General features: G+C 42.6%; 1 protein-coding gene across 1 annotated transcript in view; it reads right to left on the reverse strand.

Annotated features, from left to right (window-relative positions):
* Positions 1–20,831, reverse strand: part of GRID1 (glutamate ionotropic receptor delta type subunit 1) — a 701,878-nt gene that overhangs the window by 22,052 nt on the left and 658,995 nt on the right. The window contains exon 13 of the mRNA XM_045878237.3: positions 19,775–19,970. Within this exon, the coding sequence (XP_045734193.1) occupies positions 19,775–19,970 (196 nt within the window). The remainder of the gene's footprint in view (positions 1–19,774; positions 19,971–20,831) is intronic.

Here is a 20,831-nt window from a genome sequence, read left to right on the forward strand (position 1 = left end):
CTCCACACTGATAATAAAATGAGATTGCATTGCTTTTCATTGCACCACTAATTCTGTCCTTCCCAGAACTCACCAGGAGCACCAGCTTTCAGATACAGCAGCCTTGGAGGCAAGAACTTCATTATGAGCTTCTACACCATTCTAACTGCTTTTGGAAAGGGCCAAGCCACCATGTTGTTCCCCCAAATAAGAATGCTGGTACTGCAAACATCAAACATAGATGTTATCGGAAAGGAAATCAGGTGTCTGCAGAGCCAGGGATAGGGGAGGGGAGAGTCCCTGCTGGGTGCTAGGACCCTCAGAAACCCAATTCCTTTTCCATCCCTGGTATAACTGTGAAGGGCCCAACGTTAATACCCTTCTACAGACAAAGAAACTGAGATTCAGAGAAAGAAAGTGACTTGGTCCAAACAAACCCAGATCGTAAATGGCAGAGCCAGGTCAAGGTGAGGTCCCTGTCGTGCTGGCGCCAAAGAAGCCCAGGTTCTCCCCTCTGTCCCGTTTGGACTTGGGAAGAGGAGGACTGAGGAAATTGCTCCCTGTGTGTCCTCGCCCGCTGAGCCCTTCCCAGGGCAATGTTGCTAGTGACAGAGCCCTCGGAGCTGTGCTTCTCCAGCTTTGCAAACAGAGGTGGCTTGTGGAACCACTGAAACTCTGTGAGATGGATGTCACAGGGACCCACACTGTCTGTCTCTGGATGGGGCTGTCAGGATATCGGGGACTCCTTGGACACCTGACGCATCCTCATGGGCGTTCACCATCCAGGGGCAAGCCCAGTGCCTCTCCTTGCATCCACCTCTCACCCCAACAAAGCAGAGCCTGGCCCTCTCATGGGTCCCAAGTCTTAGCTCCTATGGTCGCGTTCACAAACTGGCAATGGTTTGTCACTCACAGCCTGAACCCCGGCTAATACCCATACCTGTACCAACCCACAAGATGCACAGCGAAAACCCAGACCATCTGTGGAGAAAAGGACAATTTTACAGTCTGCTGGTAGGCATGTAGGCTGGCATGATATTTCTGGAATGGCAACTTGGTGGGGAGATTCCAACACTTTTAAAATGTGCATACGCAGCAATTGCACCCCTAGGGATTTATCCTAAGGAATTATACAGTTTCTGAAAATATGTTTGTACAAAGATTTTCAGAGTAACACTGTTTAAACTAGCAAGCATTGGAAATAATCTAAATATTCAACACTTGAGAATCAACTGGGTAAATGAGAGTATCAAATGATGGAATATTACATTACCATTACTATGGAGTTTTAAGAGAGCATTGGTTGCTAAGGGAAACGAATGTCCGTGGTGTAAACAAGGACCAGCTTGGGTTCTCGATTCCAACTGTATCGATCTGAATCCCAGCTCCGCCGCTTGCTGGCTGTGTGAGTGCAGGCAAGTTGCTTAACATCTCTGGGCCTTGGTTCTCCTGGATGCAAAATGGTCCATACCTCACAGAGTTCCGATGAGGATTAAACCCCTCAATAAATGTGATGTGCTTAGGGCCTTGCTTGGCATCTAGTAGATGCTAAATAAATGACAACCAGTTTTATGGTGGTTAGTGAAAAAGAATCTGTTACACTACAGTATTTGCATCATGGTATCCTTTTTAAATCATCATGTAAAAATAATGTTTTTATATTTATGACAAATCGAAACCAAGCACCAAATAGCAACAATGGTCATCTTGGGGTGATGTCATCACAGGTGACTTCTAATGGTGTCTTTTGATCTGCTGTGTTGCCTATATTTTCTGTAGCTCTGCAAGCATTTCTTCTGTGACTGCAGCTGTCCAAGGGGGAATTTTAGTGATTCGGCCTCCTTCCTTGAGCACAGTTTAGTGAAAAGAGTAGATTTCTAGACATAGACAAACCCAGGGCCACATCCCAGCTCTGCAGGGAACCTACAATCTTGGGGACTAATAATTGCTTCCCAGAGGACTACTCCGAGTTGACATTACAGGGCACAATGCACCAGGCCTGGCGATAGTGAGGGCTCAGTGCAAACTCTGGCTCCTCCTTTCTGCAGTCCTCAGCTCGATTCAGGAGGCCAATCTGTCAGCTCTTAAGGGAACATCCTTCCTCCCACCCACTGCCCCCCTGCCACTCATTCCTCCACCTTGACCAAGTCATCAACATGCTCTGTGGGAGCATGTGGTGTGTGTGTGTGTGTGTGTGAGGGCATGCCTCTGTGTGTGTGTGTGTGTGTGTGTGTTACAGCCCACAGAGAAGGAGCAGAGAAGTGAACTCAGGTACCAAGTGCCTGGAGAACCACAAAGGGTTTAAGATAAATAGACCATCAGCTGGGAAGGAGCCTGCCTCTCCTGGTCAAAACAACGGATAGGTTGTCCAAAATGACGTGCAAAAGTAGGGCAGACAATCAGTAGGACTCTCAGAAGTGTTCACAAGCCAACCTCAGGAGACTGTAAGGAAACATCCCACCCAAGGAATGAGAGATAATGACCGTTTGCCTGGATCAGCCCCTAGACCAGCAGAAGCAGGCAAACCAGGGAGGCTCCATGGGAGGGGAGATGGCAATTGAACATTCCCACAATTAGCATTATGCCTGCTCTTCTGAAGTGTCCATGGGGCACACAGTCAATTTGGCTCCTGGCTTCAGACCAGCATGAACAGGAAGGAGCTGGATGATAACACAACAAAAGAGGCGACAAGGCCATCTGGTACAGGGATGTCCTGTGTGTGTGTGTGTGCGCGCGTGTGTGTGTCTATGGACATGAACACAAGTATGAGGGCAATGCTGTAGGTTTGTCATGGTGGTCCCAAGGAGGCTGCCCATTACCTGAATGAGAGGACGGGGATAAGGGAAATGTCCTGAGACTACAGCAGCATAAAATGGCTCCTGATGGCCAGGCATTAGGCCTGCAAGATGTCTGCAATGACTGTCTGTCCCATCCTGGTATTCCTGTATCCTAGAATAACATAGTCAATCGTGAGGAGCACAGCAAGGGGTACAGAGAATGAATGGCACGTAATTCCTCAGGCCACCCATGTCCTTACTCTTATAGGATCTTCTCTTTGATTCCTTAACTTCCTTTATAGAATCTTCAACTCCATTTCACACGGAGCAAGGTGTGGTATGTCAGTGAGAGCAAGGGTCCAGACATGGACAGACCAGGCCTTCCCCTAGCGTCCTTGGCCAGCCACTTGAAATTCTAAGCCTGCATGACTTCATCTGGAAGGCAGGAACAGCAAGCCCACCTCACAGGCTCATCACAGGGACAGACAGCATGGAAGGTGTCTCATGCATTGAAGGAACTCAAACAATAAGACACTGTCCTCATGATCATGATAATCATCACCAGCATCATCCTTATAGCTTAGAGTTTGGACCCTCATTAAAATGCAAATGCCTTAGGGGAAATAACACTTGAGATTGCCCTCAATCATCAGCCTGGTAAATTAGAAGCCTGGGTCATAGTCCTGGCCCAGTTATCAATTCACTACTGATTTGTAAAAATGGAAGACGAGCCGTTATCGTCCTTAAGGTCTTCTCCAGCTTTAATGTCCTCAAAGTCTATGATGTAGACCAGTGGTTCTCCAAGTATGATCCCTGGACCTGCAGCATCAGCATCACTGGAGAATTTAAAAAGAAATATAAATTCTCAGGCTCTATACCAGACCCACTGAATAAAGAGACTCTGGGAGTAGAGCCCAACCATCTAATAATCTCTCCAGGTGGTGCTGATGTGTGCTAAAGCTGAGAGATCCTATGAAATAGACCTCTGTGTCAATTAATTTTTGATCTTCTCTTTAGAGCAGGTTTACAAAGGGGAGAGTGTTATGGCTCTAGGGTCTCAGGTTGGGGAACTAAATGGAGGAGCAGAAGTCGTAGCATTGAGAGAGCAAGACTATTGAAAACAAACAGTAAAGGTAAGTTACACTTTACACCTTCTTCCTGCAAAGTACTCTACTTGGTGCTTTCCCATCCATTCTCTTCCTAGAAAGTTCAGGATAAACTTCCACAGCACGAACTTTCCGTTTCCCAAGAGGACTGAGGCTCAAAAAGGACCGTGCCCAAGACCACAGAATCAGCTATTGACAGAGATTGAATGTCTCCCCAGGTCTCCTTGACTGCAAGTGGCCTTCCATTCTCCCACATCAAAAGTTCAACCTTAGTAGCCCCGAAGAGCCACACAGAGCTGCCTGAGCAGCTGTCTCTGTCATCATACAGATTTTCTTTTCTCTTCTGCTGCCAGATTCTGGCCAAGTTTTGTTAATGATGTCTGCCTCCAGCACCTGACCCTATGGAAGCTTTACGGCTGCATTCCCTTTTGGTCCTCTAACACTCTGGGAGAAACAGTCTTATTTAGTGAATCAAGTATTGTCCTAGTGGGAGAAGGTTTCTCACATCTCCAAGGGAGAAGGAGCTAGTTCGGTACAAAGGAAAAAGAAAAGCCCTAACTTAGAAGGATCAATGGCTCCTTCCTCAAAGTCTAAAACTGCACACCATCAGCAAAACCAGGGGCTTCATAAACAACCTTCCCAGCAGGGCAAAGGGACATATTGATTTTCAATGATTTGTCAAAACTTTAAATTGTCCAAGGACCATGATAAACAACAATCTTATCTGAGTTTTTCCACGGGAAAGATTAAGAATGATCTAAAAGAAAGTAAGTTGGTTTGCTTAGATACAAAATAGATTACAAAGAGAAAAGAATACAAATGAAAAATGTCATCCTAGAGACTCAAGAATACATGAATTCAGGCAGCACAGAGGACAAGCATGTTGTCAAACATCCTATGAAGAAGCACAGGGCTAAGACCATGTAGATTCTCCCTGTGTGCATATGTGCACCCGTGTGCGCGCGCACACACATGAACGAATGTAGGCGCCATGGCCATGCAAGTCCTGTTTGCTGCCCTGGCATGATGTCTGGAATACAGTTGGTGCTGAAAAAATATGCATAAAGTGATTAGTAAAGAACTGAAGGCATGAATGCTAGGATCTGGGCCTGGGGCCTTGAATCAAAGCAAGCTGGGCTGGATATATCCTGTCCACCCCATCAGGTTTGCCCCTTTCCATCCTGTTCGCTCCTCCAGAGGCTGACCTTCATGGACAGTGTCAAAGGCCACCCTTGGGCCTCTGACTAAGAGTCACTTTCTAAGATTCAGGAATAAATCAAATATTAATACTAATAAAACAACGATCATAACAATAAACACCACTTACTCAAATGCATGTTCCCAAACTTAAGAGGGCATAAGAATCCTGCCAGAGGGTATGTTCAAATACAGATTACTAATCTCTATCCTGCTCCCCTCCATGTCGTCGTCTGATTTATTAGATCTAAAGTAGGGCTCAAGAATTTCACTTCTAACATGTTCTGGATGATGCTGATATTGCTGGTCCAACAACCACACTTTGAGAGCTATGTTGTTAAAATACACTTTATCAGGCATTGCACCCATCCCTTCATATCACCTCTAAACTTTATTTATGGTAACTGCGAGAAGACCCAGGATTATTATTCCTATTTTTCAGAGGAGATAACTTTGTTCGGGAGTTAGTTAACTTCCAAACCCAGTTCTTGTTAACTCAAATTCCTCACTCTACTCACCACACTTAACGCCGCTTTAACTGAGCATTTGACTTCATTGAGACAAAGTTCAAATGAGACCCATGAAACTACACCCCGCCCCCCGCCCGAGGCCAAGCTGTCTTTGCCATCTGCTGCCACTTCTCAGTTTCTTTAGCCATAAAAGGTGTTGGGAACTGGCAACTCGGACTGTGCCCGAAGGAAAGAGAAGCAGTAAAATTGTGTGTGATCATAATTAATATTAAAGTGTTGGGAGGCCATCTCTGTGGGTTTTATGTTGAAGAGTCTCATTCTCCAACCCCATTTGCAGCTGAGGTATTCCTTTATGGCCTTTGCAGAAATGTCAGCCTTGAGAGAAAAAGCTCACACAATAGCCTGAAAGCACTTTGAGGAGCTACAAAAGAGGTCACATTCTGACCAAAGAGATTGAAATGGACTCCCATCCCTCACAGAACAAACTCTGAGCTCTACCTGGCAGGACGTCCGGCTTTGTAAAGTCAAAGAATCAGAAAGATTCGCCACCAGAGGGGTCTGGCAGGGGAACTGCCTAATAGGAGCCCGTCACATGGCACAGGGATGGTGAACCCTTACTAGAAAGTGCAGAGATTGCTGCACGTCACTTCTCGTGTAACTAAGCTGCAGTCTGAGATCTGGGCCGTACAGGATGGGTCCGAGACCTCTTCCAGACAAAGGTTCTGGAATACTAAAGATACCAAATTTCACTGCTCAGAGTTCTCTTTACCAGACTCCACACCATTTCTGGTTGGTTCCTTTATCTGATCCTTGGGAGGCATGAGCTTCAGATTTTTTACTGTTCTTAGTACTGTTCCTGATTTAAATTTATCTACCCTTCATTGCTCTCTCTCTCTGTCTCTGTCCATCTGTGTGTGTGTGTGTGTGTCTCACACACACATACACAAACACATACTAAAATTTTAAAATGTCAGGTTAAAAAGCCAATCTTAATATCTCTATGTTGGAAGGTAAAGAGACTCATTAGAGCTATGCATCCTTGTGGAAACCACTACTTCTACCCAAATAGGTTTTATATTATTGATGATGATGATGATGGTGATGGTAATAATAGTAGTAACAATAATGAACACATGGATGGCAGAGAAAGAGTCCGATAATCTTTGGACAAACTGTTCAACCTTTTTGTGTTTTTGTATTCCTCATTTGCAAAATGGAAATATCACAAAACACCATCAATGGTGAAGATAAAGTACAGAAGCACAATGCCACATGGAATAATTTCTTTATGAATGTTATTTTCCTTCCTCCCTTTCTCCCTTTTTGTTTCTGCACAAACAACATTATACCAACAAAATGGAAATAAAAATAAGCTAAACAAAAATTGCCAACAATCTGGCTGACGCAATAAATCAAAATTGTTTTCATCAGCAATCGCTTCTTGATTTTAATGTAATCAAATAACAAAACAATTCAATTCAAAATGTAAAAACTTAAATCATAAAACCCAAAGCAATAATGCTTAGCGGAACAAATAGAATGGAATCAGCCCACATTTGTAGTCAGCACTAAGGTGAAGCGTATCAGACCTGGGTACAAAGCAAATTACGGGGCAGAGCAAATTTGAAAAAATAAAATCCGATTTAAGGGGAGTGAACATCCTCCCACCCCTCTAATGAGGAGTTTGAAAATAATCAAAGTTAGCACGATGGCACAGATATTGGTTTGATTCCAGAGCTTACCCTACCAAATTATTAAAATCGCAAAAGAAAGTAATTGAAGAATTCATAACAAGATTTGCTTGGCAATGCTCAAAACCCAAAGCAAAGTAATTTAATAAGAGAGGCACAGTGGGGGCTTTCCTTGATCTTTGGACTGTATTATCCCAAACGAATCATCATCAAACAGAATTAAGCAGCAGGGTGTTATGAAGGGGCCAACTTACTCAATTGTATGGGAACCTGCTCCAGGAGACTGACTAAGCCGCCCCCTGCCCTTCTTGCCCTCTCTGCAACTGGGTACCAGCAATCCTACTCATCTGTGTTGAAGAAAGATGCACATGCCTGTCCATGTGCTTTGCAGCTAAGCCTACCTCAGCTCTAGGCCCTGAGGACAGACAAAAGATTAAGACACAGGTCTGACCCTAAGCAGCCTCTGAGTGTAGTGGGGGATGTGTCAAAGTAGGGCACTAAGGATGGGGTGGCATCTGATGAAGCTGTACTCTAGGACACACAGGGTGACAAGGGAGCCTCTCACCCTGTCCTGGGGCAGGAGTGGGGGGGAGGACCTGGGGATGGGTGGGAAGCGGGGGCCTCCGGAAGAGTGTATGCTTCTGCTAAGGCTGGAGGAATAACTAGAAACCAGCCTGGCCAACCAAGAAAGGAAATGATGCTCCAAGTAGCAGGTAGCACGAGGACGTATAAAGGAGGGGAGAGGGAAAGGAAGCACTCTGGCTTCCAGATGCGTGGAAGAAAGGCAGGAGCCGAAGTTTTACTCTGATCATACCTCTCCCTCCATTTCTGCAACGTGCCACAAATAACAACAAAGGTGCTGGAGTGAGAAAAATACTGAGCTCAAACCCCGGGTCCCAAACTGACTTCAGCATTGATCTGCAGGAAGGCCCTTGTCCTCGAACTTCAGTTTTCTCATTAATAAACAGGTTGTGTTAAAGCATAACTGAGCTAAAGCATGGCAGAAGCTTAACACCGCACCTGAGCCATCCCAGATCTCTCTAATGGTAGCCATCATGTTATATTAATCTCCTGATTATCCAAACATTGAGCCCAGGCCCCAGTGGATGGAAGGAAAGCCATAGATAAGGTAAGAAAGGAAACAAATATCTTTTATGTTTGAAAGAATATACTGTCCAAAATCAGCCTTTGTCTTCAGTTTGGTCTTATTACATCAGTTCAACTCAGTTTTAGGAGGAAAGTATCAAGCCCACTTTTACATGTTAACTGAGCTCAGCACTCATAAACAAGTGAATGAATGAATGAATGAATGAACAAAGGAATAAGAGACCAAGTATTTCAAACAGTAAATTGTTGCAGAAATACACATCTGAGGAAGGGGTTTGTATATGCATCAATTCTGATTATTAAATTAAGGTAAACATCTAACCATGATCTTAATTTTCTCAAACCCACCAAAATTCATGGATCATTGATGGCAATACCTAATGTGGGCCAAGGGGAAAAAAATGAGTTGAAAAGAAAGTAGTTTCTTCATTACTCCAGTTCCCAGAATAATAAAGCAAAATAAAGCTAAAATATATGTACCTATATAAAAAGAAAAAGAAAGGAAGGAAAAAAAATCACAACAGAGGATGTGAGAAAAGTAGAAAAAAATACCAATTTATAAAAAAGATCTTTCCTACTAAACATAAATCCACAAGGAATTGATGAGGAAAAAAAACCTGTTTTTGAAACCTGAGTATTCTTCTGATCCCAAAGATAAGAATGTAATTTATTCAAAGTTCTCCTTTTGGCAACACTCAGCAACATTTTGTCAAGAGCTTTAAAAGTGTATATCCTTTTCTGACAATGTAATTTTACTTCTGAGAATTTGATCTGAAGGAATAAACGTAGTAACTAAAAAAAATGACACCTGAAGATGTTCATTATACTGTTATTTATATTTGTGAACACTTAGAAATGGTCCAAATGACAAGAAGAAAATGTTTAAGTAAATTATTTGACATCTATTTGATGAAATATTAATTAGCCACTAAAATAATTTTTATGAAGTTTTATAATAGTATTAGAAAAACATAGGATGAAATATATTTTCTATAACAATGTAATTCTATAAAATCTTTGTAGAGATTCAAAAAAGACTGGACAGAAATATACACAAGAATCCCTGGAGCCTTGTATTTAGGTGATGGGAAAAAAAAAAGTTTGGCTGGTTCTTCTCTGCTTATTTTTTAAGACTATTTTAAGTTTTTCTTAATGGTGATATATTATATTTAAATTATAAATGTATAACCTAAGATTTCCTCTTAAAAGCTCTTATTACTTTAAACATTGGCATGGATTGGGGATATTTAACCTTAGTGTACTTGGAGTTGCGTTGGGCCACAGAATTAAAGCATGCGAATGAAGATGGTTCAGGTATATTACATGGCCAAGACACTTAGAATTAAGCCCAAGGCCCCAGGGAGGGGTTCTGTTCAGCAGGAGAAACACCACTGCCTCCATCCTCCTACAAGGAAACTATATATTCAACAGAAATAAAAATGGGTTTTGTTCACATGGCATTCAACTGTCTTTTTTGCCTCTCTGGTTTCCCTTATTTTTCTGTGTATTTGATTTCCTGCTTGCCAGTTTTCTCTCACATTCTCACCCTTGTATCCTCAAAACTGAAAAGAAATTGAGGCATTTGGATTGTAAATGTGCATTCATGACAAATGTACCTTAGGAAGCTTTCCTCAACCTCACTAAACAGAATAAATCCCTGCTCTCTGTCCCCATAGCCTCTTCCCCCATTAAATGACAGCCATTTGCTGTCCTCCAGAACTCAATAGGGACACTGTAAAGAAAAAGGCTAAGTTTGACACTTTATATTTTGAGCTTAATGATAATGAAAATACAACACATAAAAATCCATGGGATTCAGCTAAAACAGTGCATAGAAGCAAATTTATAGCTTTAAATGCTTATGTCAGGAAAGAGTAAAATCCAATGGTCTAAGTTTCAACATTTAGAAGCAAGAAGAAGTAAGAGCAAATTAAAACCAAAGTGAACAGGAGAAAAGAGTTTAACAACAACAAAAAAATCTGTAATCAATAAACTCTAACAACAGAGAAAAATCAATAAGGTCAAAAGTTGGTGTTTTGAAAGGAAAAACTATGTTTGTGGATTAGAAGACTCAATATTGTGAAGATATCAATTTTCCCCCAAGTGATCTATAGATTCAGTGTAATAGCTATTGAAATCTCAAGAATTTTTAGAAATTTGACAAGATGATTCTAAAATTTAAATGGAAATGGAAATGATCTAGAATTGCCCAAATACTCTTGTAAGAGAAAAACAAAGTTGGAGGACTTATACTACCTGATATAAGGAATTATTAGAATTATTATAAAGTGACAGTGATCAAGATACTTTTATATTGGCATAAGAATAGATATATAGATCAATGGAACAGAATAAAGAATCCAGAAATAGACCAACAAATATATGGCCAGTTAATTTTCAATCAACACATCTATTCTCTTTGTTAAATAAATGCATTTTTATTTTTTTGTTTTGTTTTGTTTTGTTTTTTTAATAAATGGTGCTAGATCAATTGGATATATGTATGGGGAGAGAAAGAGAACCTGGACCACTTCTTTATTCCATATACAAAAACAAATTTGATATGCAACATAATGTAAATATAAATAGATGACATAAATGTAAAAACCTTCTAGAAGAAAATGTGCAACTTTAAGGTAGGAAACTTTCTTAGGACACAAAAAAGCATTAAAACCATAAAAGAAAAAAACCGCTGATACATGGTGTTTTATCAAAATTTAAAAATTCTACTCTTTAAAAAAACACCATTAAGAAAATGAATGGGCAAGTTACAGACTGGAAATTATAACTGCAGTACTTATATCTGATCAAGGACTTACAGCTAGAATATATTGAAAACTCATCTAAATCTATAATGAAAAGCTGCAGTGCCCAGTAAAAATTAACAAAGGACTTGAGCACACCCTTCTTGAAAGAGGCTATGTGAAACTAATGAGGTACTGTATGTTGGCTAATTGAATTTAAATTTAAAAAAAAGAGAGGCTATGTGGATGGCCAATAAGCACATGAAAGAGTGCTAGCCATCATTAACCACCAAAAGAATGCCAATTAAAAAATGGGATATCCTTCACCATGTCCACATTTTTGCCATAAGCATCTTTGCCATAGACATTTTTGCTGAAAGCATTTCTGCTGCATAACTAATTGGTCATATGGCAATTTTGCTGTAAAAGATAAAATAATGAAAAAAAAGAGGGACATTAAAAAGGACATAATGAAACATGAAAAAATTAATAAAATTAATTTCCAAAGTTCTATGGAAAATGTGGAAGAAATGCTAATGCTGTAATACATTTGTAACTGAGCTTTGTGATCATTGTAACTGATCTGTCATCGTTTTCTAGTGTAGTCTAGAGTGTAATCTGGCTTTACACTCCCTATTTCACACTTCCAGTAAGTTTTACCACTGTATTTTCTATCAAGTCAACATACAGGTTTGTCGTCATCCACTATTTTAAGACCACCATCTCCACATGTTACTGTATAGACCATTATGAGGGCTAGCTGAGATTTATATAATATAAAAAAGGAAAATTTTTCAATGGAGAAATGAAACCAGACTGTCAACCAGTTATTTTATCTTTTATGGCAAAATTGCCCGATGGCCAATTAGTTATGTGGCGAACATGTTTGCAGTGAAAATGCTTGCAGCAAGATGTCTGTGGCAAAACTACCTAGAACCATCGCCCACATCCACTAAATTGTCTACAGTCAAAAAGACTGTAAGACTAAATGTTGGTTAGGATGTTCAGCAACTGGAGCTTTCAAGTATGTAAATAAGGTATTACTAGTGGGAGTGTAAAATAGAGGTGGAGGTGTTTAGGCAATTCCTTATAGAGGTAAACACACATAGACCCCATGACCCAGGAATTCCACTCTTCTGTATTTGGTAAAGAAAAGCATAAACAAGGGCTCCTGGGTGGCTCAGTTGGTAAGCATCTAGCTTTGACTCAGGTCATTATCCCAGGGTCCTGGGATCGAGCCCCGCATCGGGCTCCCTGCTCGGCGGGAAGCCTGCTTCTCCCTCTCCCACTCCCCCTGCTTGTGTTCCTTCTCTCGCTGTGTCTCTCTCTGTCAAATAAATAGATAAAATCTTAAAAAAAGAAAAGTGTAAACATACCTCCGCAAAATATTTTTTATAAAAATGATCATACAGTCTTATTCTTATTAGCCCCAAATTGGCGACAACTGAATGTATGTTAGCTGGAAAATGGATAAAGACATTGAGGGGGTTTTTTTTTGTTTTTTTATTTTTATTTTTTTAAATTTTTTTATTCTTATGTTAATCCCCATACATTACATCATTAGTTTTAGATGTAGTGTTCCATGATTCATTGTTTGTGCACAACACCCAGTGCTCCATGCAGAACGTGCCCTCCTCAATACCCACCACCAGGCTAACCCATCCTCCAACCCCCCTCCCCTCTAGAACCCTCACTTTGTTTTTCAGAGTCCATCGTCTCTCATGGTTCGTCTACCCCTCCGATTTCCCCCCCTTCATTCTTCCTCTCCTGCTACCTTCTTCTTCTTCTTCTTTTTTTTTCTTAACATATATTGCATTATTTGTTTCAGAGGTACAGATCTGAGATTCAACAGTCTTGCACAATTCACAGCGCTTACCAGAGCACATACCCTCCCCAGTGAAGACATTGAGGTTTATTCATACAATGGAATACTACTCAAAAGGAAGAAAGAAAAAGAAGTACTGATATCCACAACTTAAATCTCATTGGTGTTTTACTGGGTGAAAGAAACTGAGCACAAATATAACACATTTTATATTATTCCACTTATATGAATTACAAGAACAGGTAAATCTAATCTGCATTACTAGAAAGTTGTAAGTGGTTGCTTCTGGGGGTAGGGAGAAGTACCCAGAAAGTGACATGAGAAAACTTTCCAAAATGATGAACAGCTTCTATAGCTTGTTTTGGGTGTTGATTACACAGTTGTATACAATTGTCTAAATCCATGAAACAAACACTTAATACATGTGCATTTCATTGTATGTCAATTATACTTCATGAAAGGATTCTGTGCTATTTGTCTTTATATTTTTGTTATCTTCTTCTCCTAACAAATAGGTGCTGAGGCAGTTTGCTGACCGAAAGTCGACCTTATGCTACTATACTGGATACTTTCTGCCTAATGCATTGGTAAGCTCACAGCTAATCTGGGAAGGCCCTCCTTGGTGTCGCAGATAGCTCAGAGAGGTGAATTCACTTGGCCAAAGACAAGCCACAGATTAAATTAAGTCAAAAGTGGAACTTAAATTCTCATCTCCAAGCTCTTAGGCAGAAGTTCTTCAAACTACATTTCTTGAATGGATGAGTAAGTGAAAAAATGAACAAATAAAGAGAAGAGACTACCCAACTTGAAAAATGGATATGGTGCTTTTGAGCAAGTAGAAAAGATAGAGAGATGAATACTTATCCAAAGTGAGTATCTCAGAAGGAAGGAGGCATATGGAATCCCTGGTCTGCATTGCCTCGGAAGCAGAGAAAGAACAAAATATGTGTCTTGGAGCAGGCCTATAAGGCCCATGGCTGCTGCCAAGGGTATGTTGTTCCTTTCCTCTGCACAAGGCTGCCTAGCTTGTACTCGTCCCTTTTCCAGGGGGCCAGACCCCCATCAAAAGTCCCTTTGATCAACTCGGCCAAATCTTCCTGATCATTGCACCTAGCATCCCCCAAATACAAAGGAATACCATTCCATAAAAGCTTCTTCTCCCTCTTCAGTAGGAACTTCCAGTAGGCCGTGAAACCAGGATGCTTCCTCACCATGCTCCTTCCAAATGAAGAGTACTGTGGGGCACCAAAGTTCCTTGTCCTCCCATGGAAGGCTACAGTCCTTCTGGGGACCCCGAGAAGGACCTTCCTGCCTCAGGGTATGGTCCCTGACCCTATCCTTTTCTGCCACACGGTACAGTCCCTGACATTCAGCAGACAGTGCATGCAACGGGAACAGCCCTTGCCATAGAGCTGAGAGCAAGGGGAAGGGACAAAACGCAGGGGCTGATGGGTGATACCCAATCTGGTCCAGGGCAAGCTTTAGATCAGTGTGGAAATAAATAAGATTTGTGGGCCTGTTTTCTTCCTGCATTTGCATTCACACTTTATGACCTCAGCGATATTTACTGAGTGGAAAAAAACCACCTTCTGTTAGGACTGCTGGACTCAAAAGCTACTTCCCTCTGAAAAATACTATCTCTAGCCACAGGGTCTGAAACAAGCTACTTGTCTATTTATTCAAAGAGCTCAATGAGCTGTGAAGATTGACACTTGAACTATTAATACTGTATTCTATTTGACAATGTTATTAAATATTAGGTCTGATTTATGGAAAGCCTTAATAAATTGACAGGCCAGGTCAGCCCTGGCACTGCACCGAAATTGGGTCACACTGGATATTACTTGATAGTGTTGATCAAACTAAAGAAAAAAAATTCCACCAACAATATTAAAGTCTGATTTCATGTGACAAAGTTATTATCATATAAATCTGAACCACTTGCTAGCCCAGTTCTGCATCCTAAAATTTCTTAAATTGATATTTTCAGTAGTTTGGAAATCAAAAAATAAAATCAGACACTTAGGAAACTTTTGCTAGGGCATGGAAGGACAGGTAAGGCTTTTAAAAATGGGGGTCAGGTATGTGTCTCATTACTTTGGTGTAAAAGAGGAAGGGAAATAAAAAAGCACAAGTAAAGAGTATGCAAGGGGCAGAGGCACAATGAGGTACAGAAATGGGAGTGTTACCCCGTGGGAAGAGGCAAGGTGGGAATGAGCCTTGGCTTGGACTGTGCCACGACTTACTCAGGTCTGTGTGACCTTGAGCAAGCCACTTCATTTCTCTGAGGCTCAGGTCGAGCTAGGTGATATGTTACTGGATGTGCCTATGGACTGTTAGATGATGTAGAACCAAAGGGTGAGCTCCTTACTTGATGTGCTTATGCACTCTTGGATGACACAGAGCCAGACAATGAGCAACTGGAGAGGTGTATATGCTTTTAGATGATATAGACCTAGGGGCGGTATCCCTGGCCCACCCGTTGCTCTAGAATAGGGATCCTCAAATTTGTTCTATAAGGGCCATGTAATATGTATTTTAGGCTTTGGAGATGATATGGTCTCTGGTACAACTACTCAACTCCGCTGAAGTAGTAGGAAAGATACCAGAGAGAGTATGTAAATGAAAGTGTGTGTCTGTGTCCCAATAAAACTATTTACAAAAACAGGCGGTGGGCCAGATTTAGCCCATGGACCATAGTTTGCCAATACTTGGTCTACTCTTTCCTCGGGGCTGACAGGAGCAGGTGGCTGAGAGAAAGGAAGGCAGCCTCTCCTCTTTCTGAGGACCAGCAGGGTTTCTTTCAGAAGAGAAGGCTATGAAGAGACAAGCCTGCAAGGGACTCTGGAGTTACTTCCCTTACCCCTCCCATCAAGGAATCTGTGGAGGGTAACCCGCTAACTGATGGTGCCAACTACATCTCAGATTTATGTGTCCCTGCTCAGTCAGACAGCAAACAGATGACTCATTCAGGGACAACCCAGTATTTATTGAGACTTACTGGGTGCCAGGCAGGTCTGTTGTAAAAGCTAGATGCTGTGGGCTCTTAATAAATAAATAAAACTTCCTTCCCCTTACCAATGCCTTCCTGTTCTCCTCACTGGGGCCCAGAAGGGCCGGCCCCTCCTTGTCTGAGAGGCCACTAGCATGAAGGCATGGGTCACAGAGGTGGGGCAACCATGACATAATCCCTTTCCCTGGTTCTGATACTGTGGAAAAGTAATCACCTCTTGCTAAGCAATTTCCCACCTAAATTGGTTTCAAGTCATTAAAAGCTGCAATACTCCCAAGGAAAAAATAATAGCTCTCTGAGGTTACCCTCTATACCAAGCTCCTTGACTTCAGTAGCAATTAGATGTCACTCCACTACCAAGCACTCTCCAGAAATGGAGCCAGAATCACCAAAGAATAACTGGAAATTAGAAGTGAGGTCATCCTCCCCTCGCTAAAGAAGTTTCCGGCAATGTCCCTTGGGGGTGCCCCCTCCTCACCTTTGTGCAGCTGCCTGCCCTGCTTAAGCATTTAGGTGCAGGAGACCCACCCCCCCAGACATACAGAGGATCTGAGAGTAAATCTGAGCTCTCTTTCCAGTAAAAAATGCAGCACACTCCATTTTCTGACAATACCATAAACTCACTTTTATGACACTAGTTATAAAACCCTTAACACTTGTCTAGTGCTGGTGGTCGGATTTTTTCTTAGAGATCCAAATGCAAGAGGGAGATTTGTGACCCCAAAGCTGGTTTGGGGTTTATAAAATGAAGGTGTCAGAAAAGCAACACATCCTATGTACCGAAAAAAGATTAGATTCTGCACCACGAAGCTATAGGCATTTCTAAGAAATCCTTTCTTTGCATTTTCCACTACTTACCTTTTTTACATTGTTTTCATCATGAGTTAAGACCCTAAATGTCACCAGAGGGTGAATGATTTCTAATGTGCCAGCAATGGATGAGGGGTAAGTAGGATGACGAGGAGCTATTTCCCCGATGACCCATCTCTAGATTTATCACCCTCCAGAGGGCTCTGTGGTGGTGTTTGTTCTCTTATGGTACACCAGGAGCAAGACTGGGCAGGCACATGGAAGCTTGCAAGGACAAAAGGGCCTGGTGTCTGTGGGAGCCAAACTCTGCCTGGCTTGGTCGGGACTTACTTATTTGGAAGAGTAGGTAGGTGCACAAACTGGGATTAATCGCAAACCTATGTTCAGGTCACCCATCCTTTTGTCCAGGAATGGCCCTCCTTTTAATTAACTCATTAGTTATTTATTATAATGAGAAATGAAAAAAAATTTTTTTAACCCAGTGAATCTAAAGTTAACACTGACCTTGACTTACACTCAACGGTTTGCTTCTCTCCTCCCTGCTGCTCTGCCTCTGCCATCTATACTAACCACTACCGTGAATTTTGTATTTCATCCTTACTTTGGATGTGTGCATGCATGCGTTTCATACATTTCAAATGGGTATTAAGTTGTATGTTTTTTTCTATTAGTTGACCCATATGAAATTGCCTTTAATGTTTTTTCTGATTCAATGTTTTCTGCTAAGATTCATTCGTGCTATTACATGGAGCTGTAGGCCATTCATTTCATTGCAGGTCATATCTTTTCACTTGTTAAAGCTCATTTGCATTGTTTCCAGGGTTCTGACTTTATAAGCAACACTACCCTGATCTTTCTCACTTCTGAAGTGCATGCAGGAGTTTCCTTCGGGTAGATATATAGGAGTGGCATCGCTGGGTCATAGGGTATATGAATGTTCCGTTTTATAAGAGAATAGCATACTCATTTCCAAAGTGGTTGTACTGGGTACACTCCCACCAGCAATTAAGCACCTGTTACTCGTGTCCTCTCCACCACCTCTCATTTTATGCCAGTCTAATTGGTGCAAAATGATATACCTTTATGGTCTTGATTTGCATATCCTAGATCACTAATGATTTTGAGTATCTCTTCCTGTGATATCCTGGCCATATGCATTGCCTCTTCTGTGAAAGGCCTGTGCAAGTCTTTTGCCCATTTTTCTGTTAAATTTTTTAAATTTTTCTTATTGATTTATAAAAGTTCTTCCTATAATCTTGATATTATCCTATCTTGGTTATGATGCATAGTGTGTGACTTGTCTCTTCTTTTTCTTTAAAGTGTCTTACAATAAATGGAAGTTTAATAAAGTCAAAAGTAGCCATCTTTTCCTTTATTGGAAGTCCTTTTTGTAGCACTGTTGCAACGAATCTTCACAAGAATCCTATGTGGATGGGAGTACCAGCTCCCTATGAGAGACAAAAAAAGCAGAAAGTGGAAACTCAAAGGCCATCTGGCCCAGGCCTTACGTTCATAAAAAGCCGTAAGTCAACTTTGTATTCATTATCTCCAAATGAGGTCACCTACAGCCCCAAAGATTCACTGTCAGGGATGAAAGAAGACCTAGCAGTTCGAGGTTAGAGTGCCATCCTTTGTAATTCACTAAAAACAAAGAGATTTTAATAAATCTTGTCAGCACGGGAGTAACACATTCATATTGCATTCTGTTATTTTTGTTATCACTTGGCTATGGTATCGACCATAACGTGTACTTCTGAGTGTTTTAAGTTTCTAAGGAGACCCCCAAAGGACCTCTCTCAACTCTGCGAGGTTCAGGCGGGAAGAGTAGTGTGCTAAATTTACATAGTTGGTGAGCGTGGAGCTGGGATTCACACCCAAACGTGTCAGGCTTCAGAGCCCAGACGCTTTCTGCAGTTCAGTGTGGCTAAACAAGGAGAAGCCATCCCGAGCTAACTGCTCTGTGAGAACAGAAGGGGAGGGAGGAGATGCCGAGGCAGGCTGGACTGCCCGTCTGCTCAGGGACCGCAGTCCTGGCCATGGGAGCACCTCTTCCTCACACCATTCTCTGGTGACCTGAGGGACAGTAGCTACCACAGGTAAGGGTTACTGGACAGGACATTACCACCAGTAGCTTCTTATATGACACCTGCCTCCGTTCCACCATCTTCCTCCTCCTTTAAGGGCTCTGCAAGCGCACAGTGGATAAACACCAAACACAGTCCAGAACCCCAGGCATCAGAACCTAACTACGAGTGTGACCCTATGTCTCTGATCCTCATCTGTATAATGGGATAGTGACGATTAATTCAGGTCATTGTGGGCAATTCAATGAAATGAAGGAGCAAAGTCTAATCCACTTCTGAAGCATGTGATGGCTTTTCAGCATCCTCCTTCTCTCTGACCCCAGCTTCCTCTCACCCTGTGCTCCTTCAGGTTCCCTCACTGTAAACTCCGGCCTGGGGTTGCTGTCCTCACCACCATCCCCCAAGCACACCTCTCTTCTGCAGCACAGTCCCACAGATATGCCAGATCAACTGGCCAGCCCTTCCTCTGGGCCTTCCGCCCCTTAAGTGTGGTCTTCCCCATCCTAACCCCTCGCTGCCCACAGTGTGCCCACCCTCTCCTCAACCTTGTTCCCTCAGTCCCTCCACCTCTTACCTGCTCCTCTGCTTCTGCTTTGGCTGAGTGTTCTCACTTGAGATGGGCAGGCCCCTCTGGGCCGCCATCCTATGAGCCCAGAAGGAGGGAGGTCCATGGCTCGGGCTTAATCTGCCTGCTCTTCACTGATCCTTTGGAAGCTTAGAATATACGTAATGAGCAGCCCCTCTGCTTCTGTTGCCAAGAATAGGCATCTTATCTAAAGAACGTGTGCATCTCCTATGGACACTTGCAGGCCTGTGAGAAATTTCTATCCAACTGGCTAAAGATGGATCACCCTGCAGGTGAGAAGGTGACACAAAGGAGAGGCTCTGGGGAGGTGTCTCCCACCTTGGAAATGACGGGGCCCACAGCCAGTCACAGCACACACATGGCCAGGTAGCCAGCTCCCGCCTACCTTCCTGATGCCTTCTGAAGGACTGGACACACAGTTGTCGGCCCCTCCGTTCTTGCTGATGGTCCGCCAGAGTTCAGCAAACGTGCTGTCTTGTTCCAGGGGGTTGGTGCCCTTGGCTCGGAAGTACTCATACACAGCAGAGTCCCGGACGGTGCCGTAAGACATATCAACTTGTTTGGAGAGATCCTGGAATGTCCTGAAAATGCAAAAAGGCATGAAGCATGGGTACCTGACGCTCATTGCAGGGATGTAAATGGGCTGCAAGGTTCTCCTGAGGACCAAGCCCAGCTGTGGCCCACTCTCCACATTCTTCATTCCAAACCCCAAGTAGCTCCAGTTCCTTGGCCCAGAGCGTGACTTGCCAGGGCATAATCCTATCCCAGGTTTGTTTCCTCAGTGTAGATTCATTCAATAAGGTTACTGAACACTTAAAACCAGGTCCTGTGCTGAGCTCAAGGGACAAAATGATGAATAAGACAGCATTCCTGCCCTCAGGGAGCTTAGAGTTTAGCCATAGACACATACAACCACAGTATACGAATCAGCGTAACACAGAAGGAAACACATGTTGGCAGGATTGATGACGATGACTAGCCCCTGCCACTTAGAACTGGTGTGGGCACAGACACGCACTCAGGTCGTGCCCGTGAAGAGGCAGGTCCCCTCCAAAGCTTGTGGCTCTTCTAGAGTTCCACCCAATTGTTGCATTTTGAGCACCTCCCCTCAGTCTGTCTTCCAGTAAAGAAAGAAATCTGTGTTTTTCTACATGAAGTGTCTTCATTTTTAGGCATTGACAACTATTAAAAGATGGTGAAGATAAAACAAAGCACTTCTGAGAGCCTGGGGTTGCTTATACATGAAGGAGAAGCAGGTAGGTCAGGCCACGTGCATGTTGGAGGGAGGGAGCACATCCTCAAGGCTCCCCAGCAGATGTCTGAGCTGGGGGTGGAGAAGGAGAGGCTTCCTTGGGGTAGGGGCAATAGTCAGACCAGGAAGTACCACTTGGCACAAAGCTCTCACCTGCCTTAAGTCGGCACCACCAGTTTCAATGTGCTGA

Source organism: Mirounga angustirostris, unplaced genomic scaffold, assembly GCF_029215605.1.
Source record: "Mirounga angustirostris isolate CCGP_5_RB_7025 unplaced genomic scaffold, mMirAng1.0.hap1 SCAF_6, whole genome shotgun sequence".
NCBI lineage: Eukaryota > Metazoa > Chordata > Mammalia > Carnivora > Phocidae > Mirounga > Mirounga angustirostris.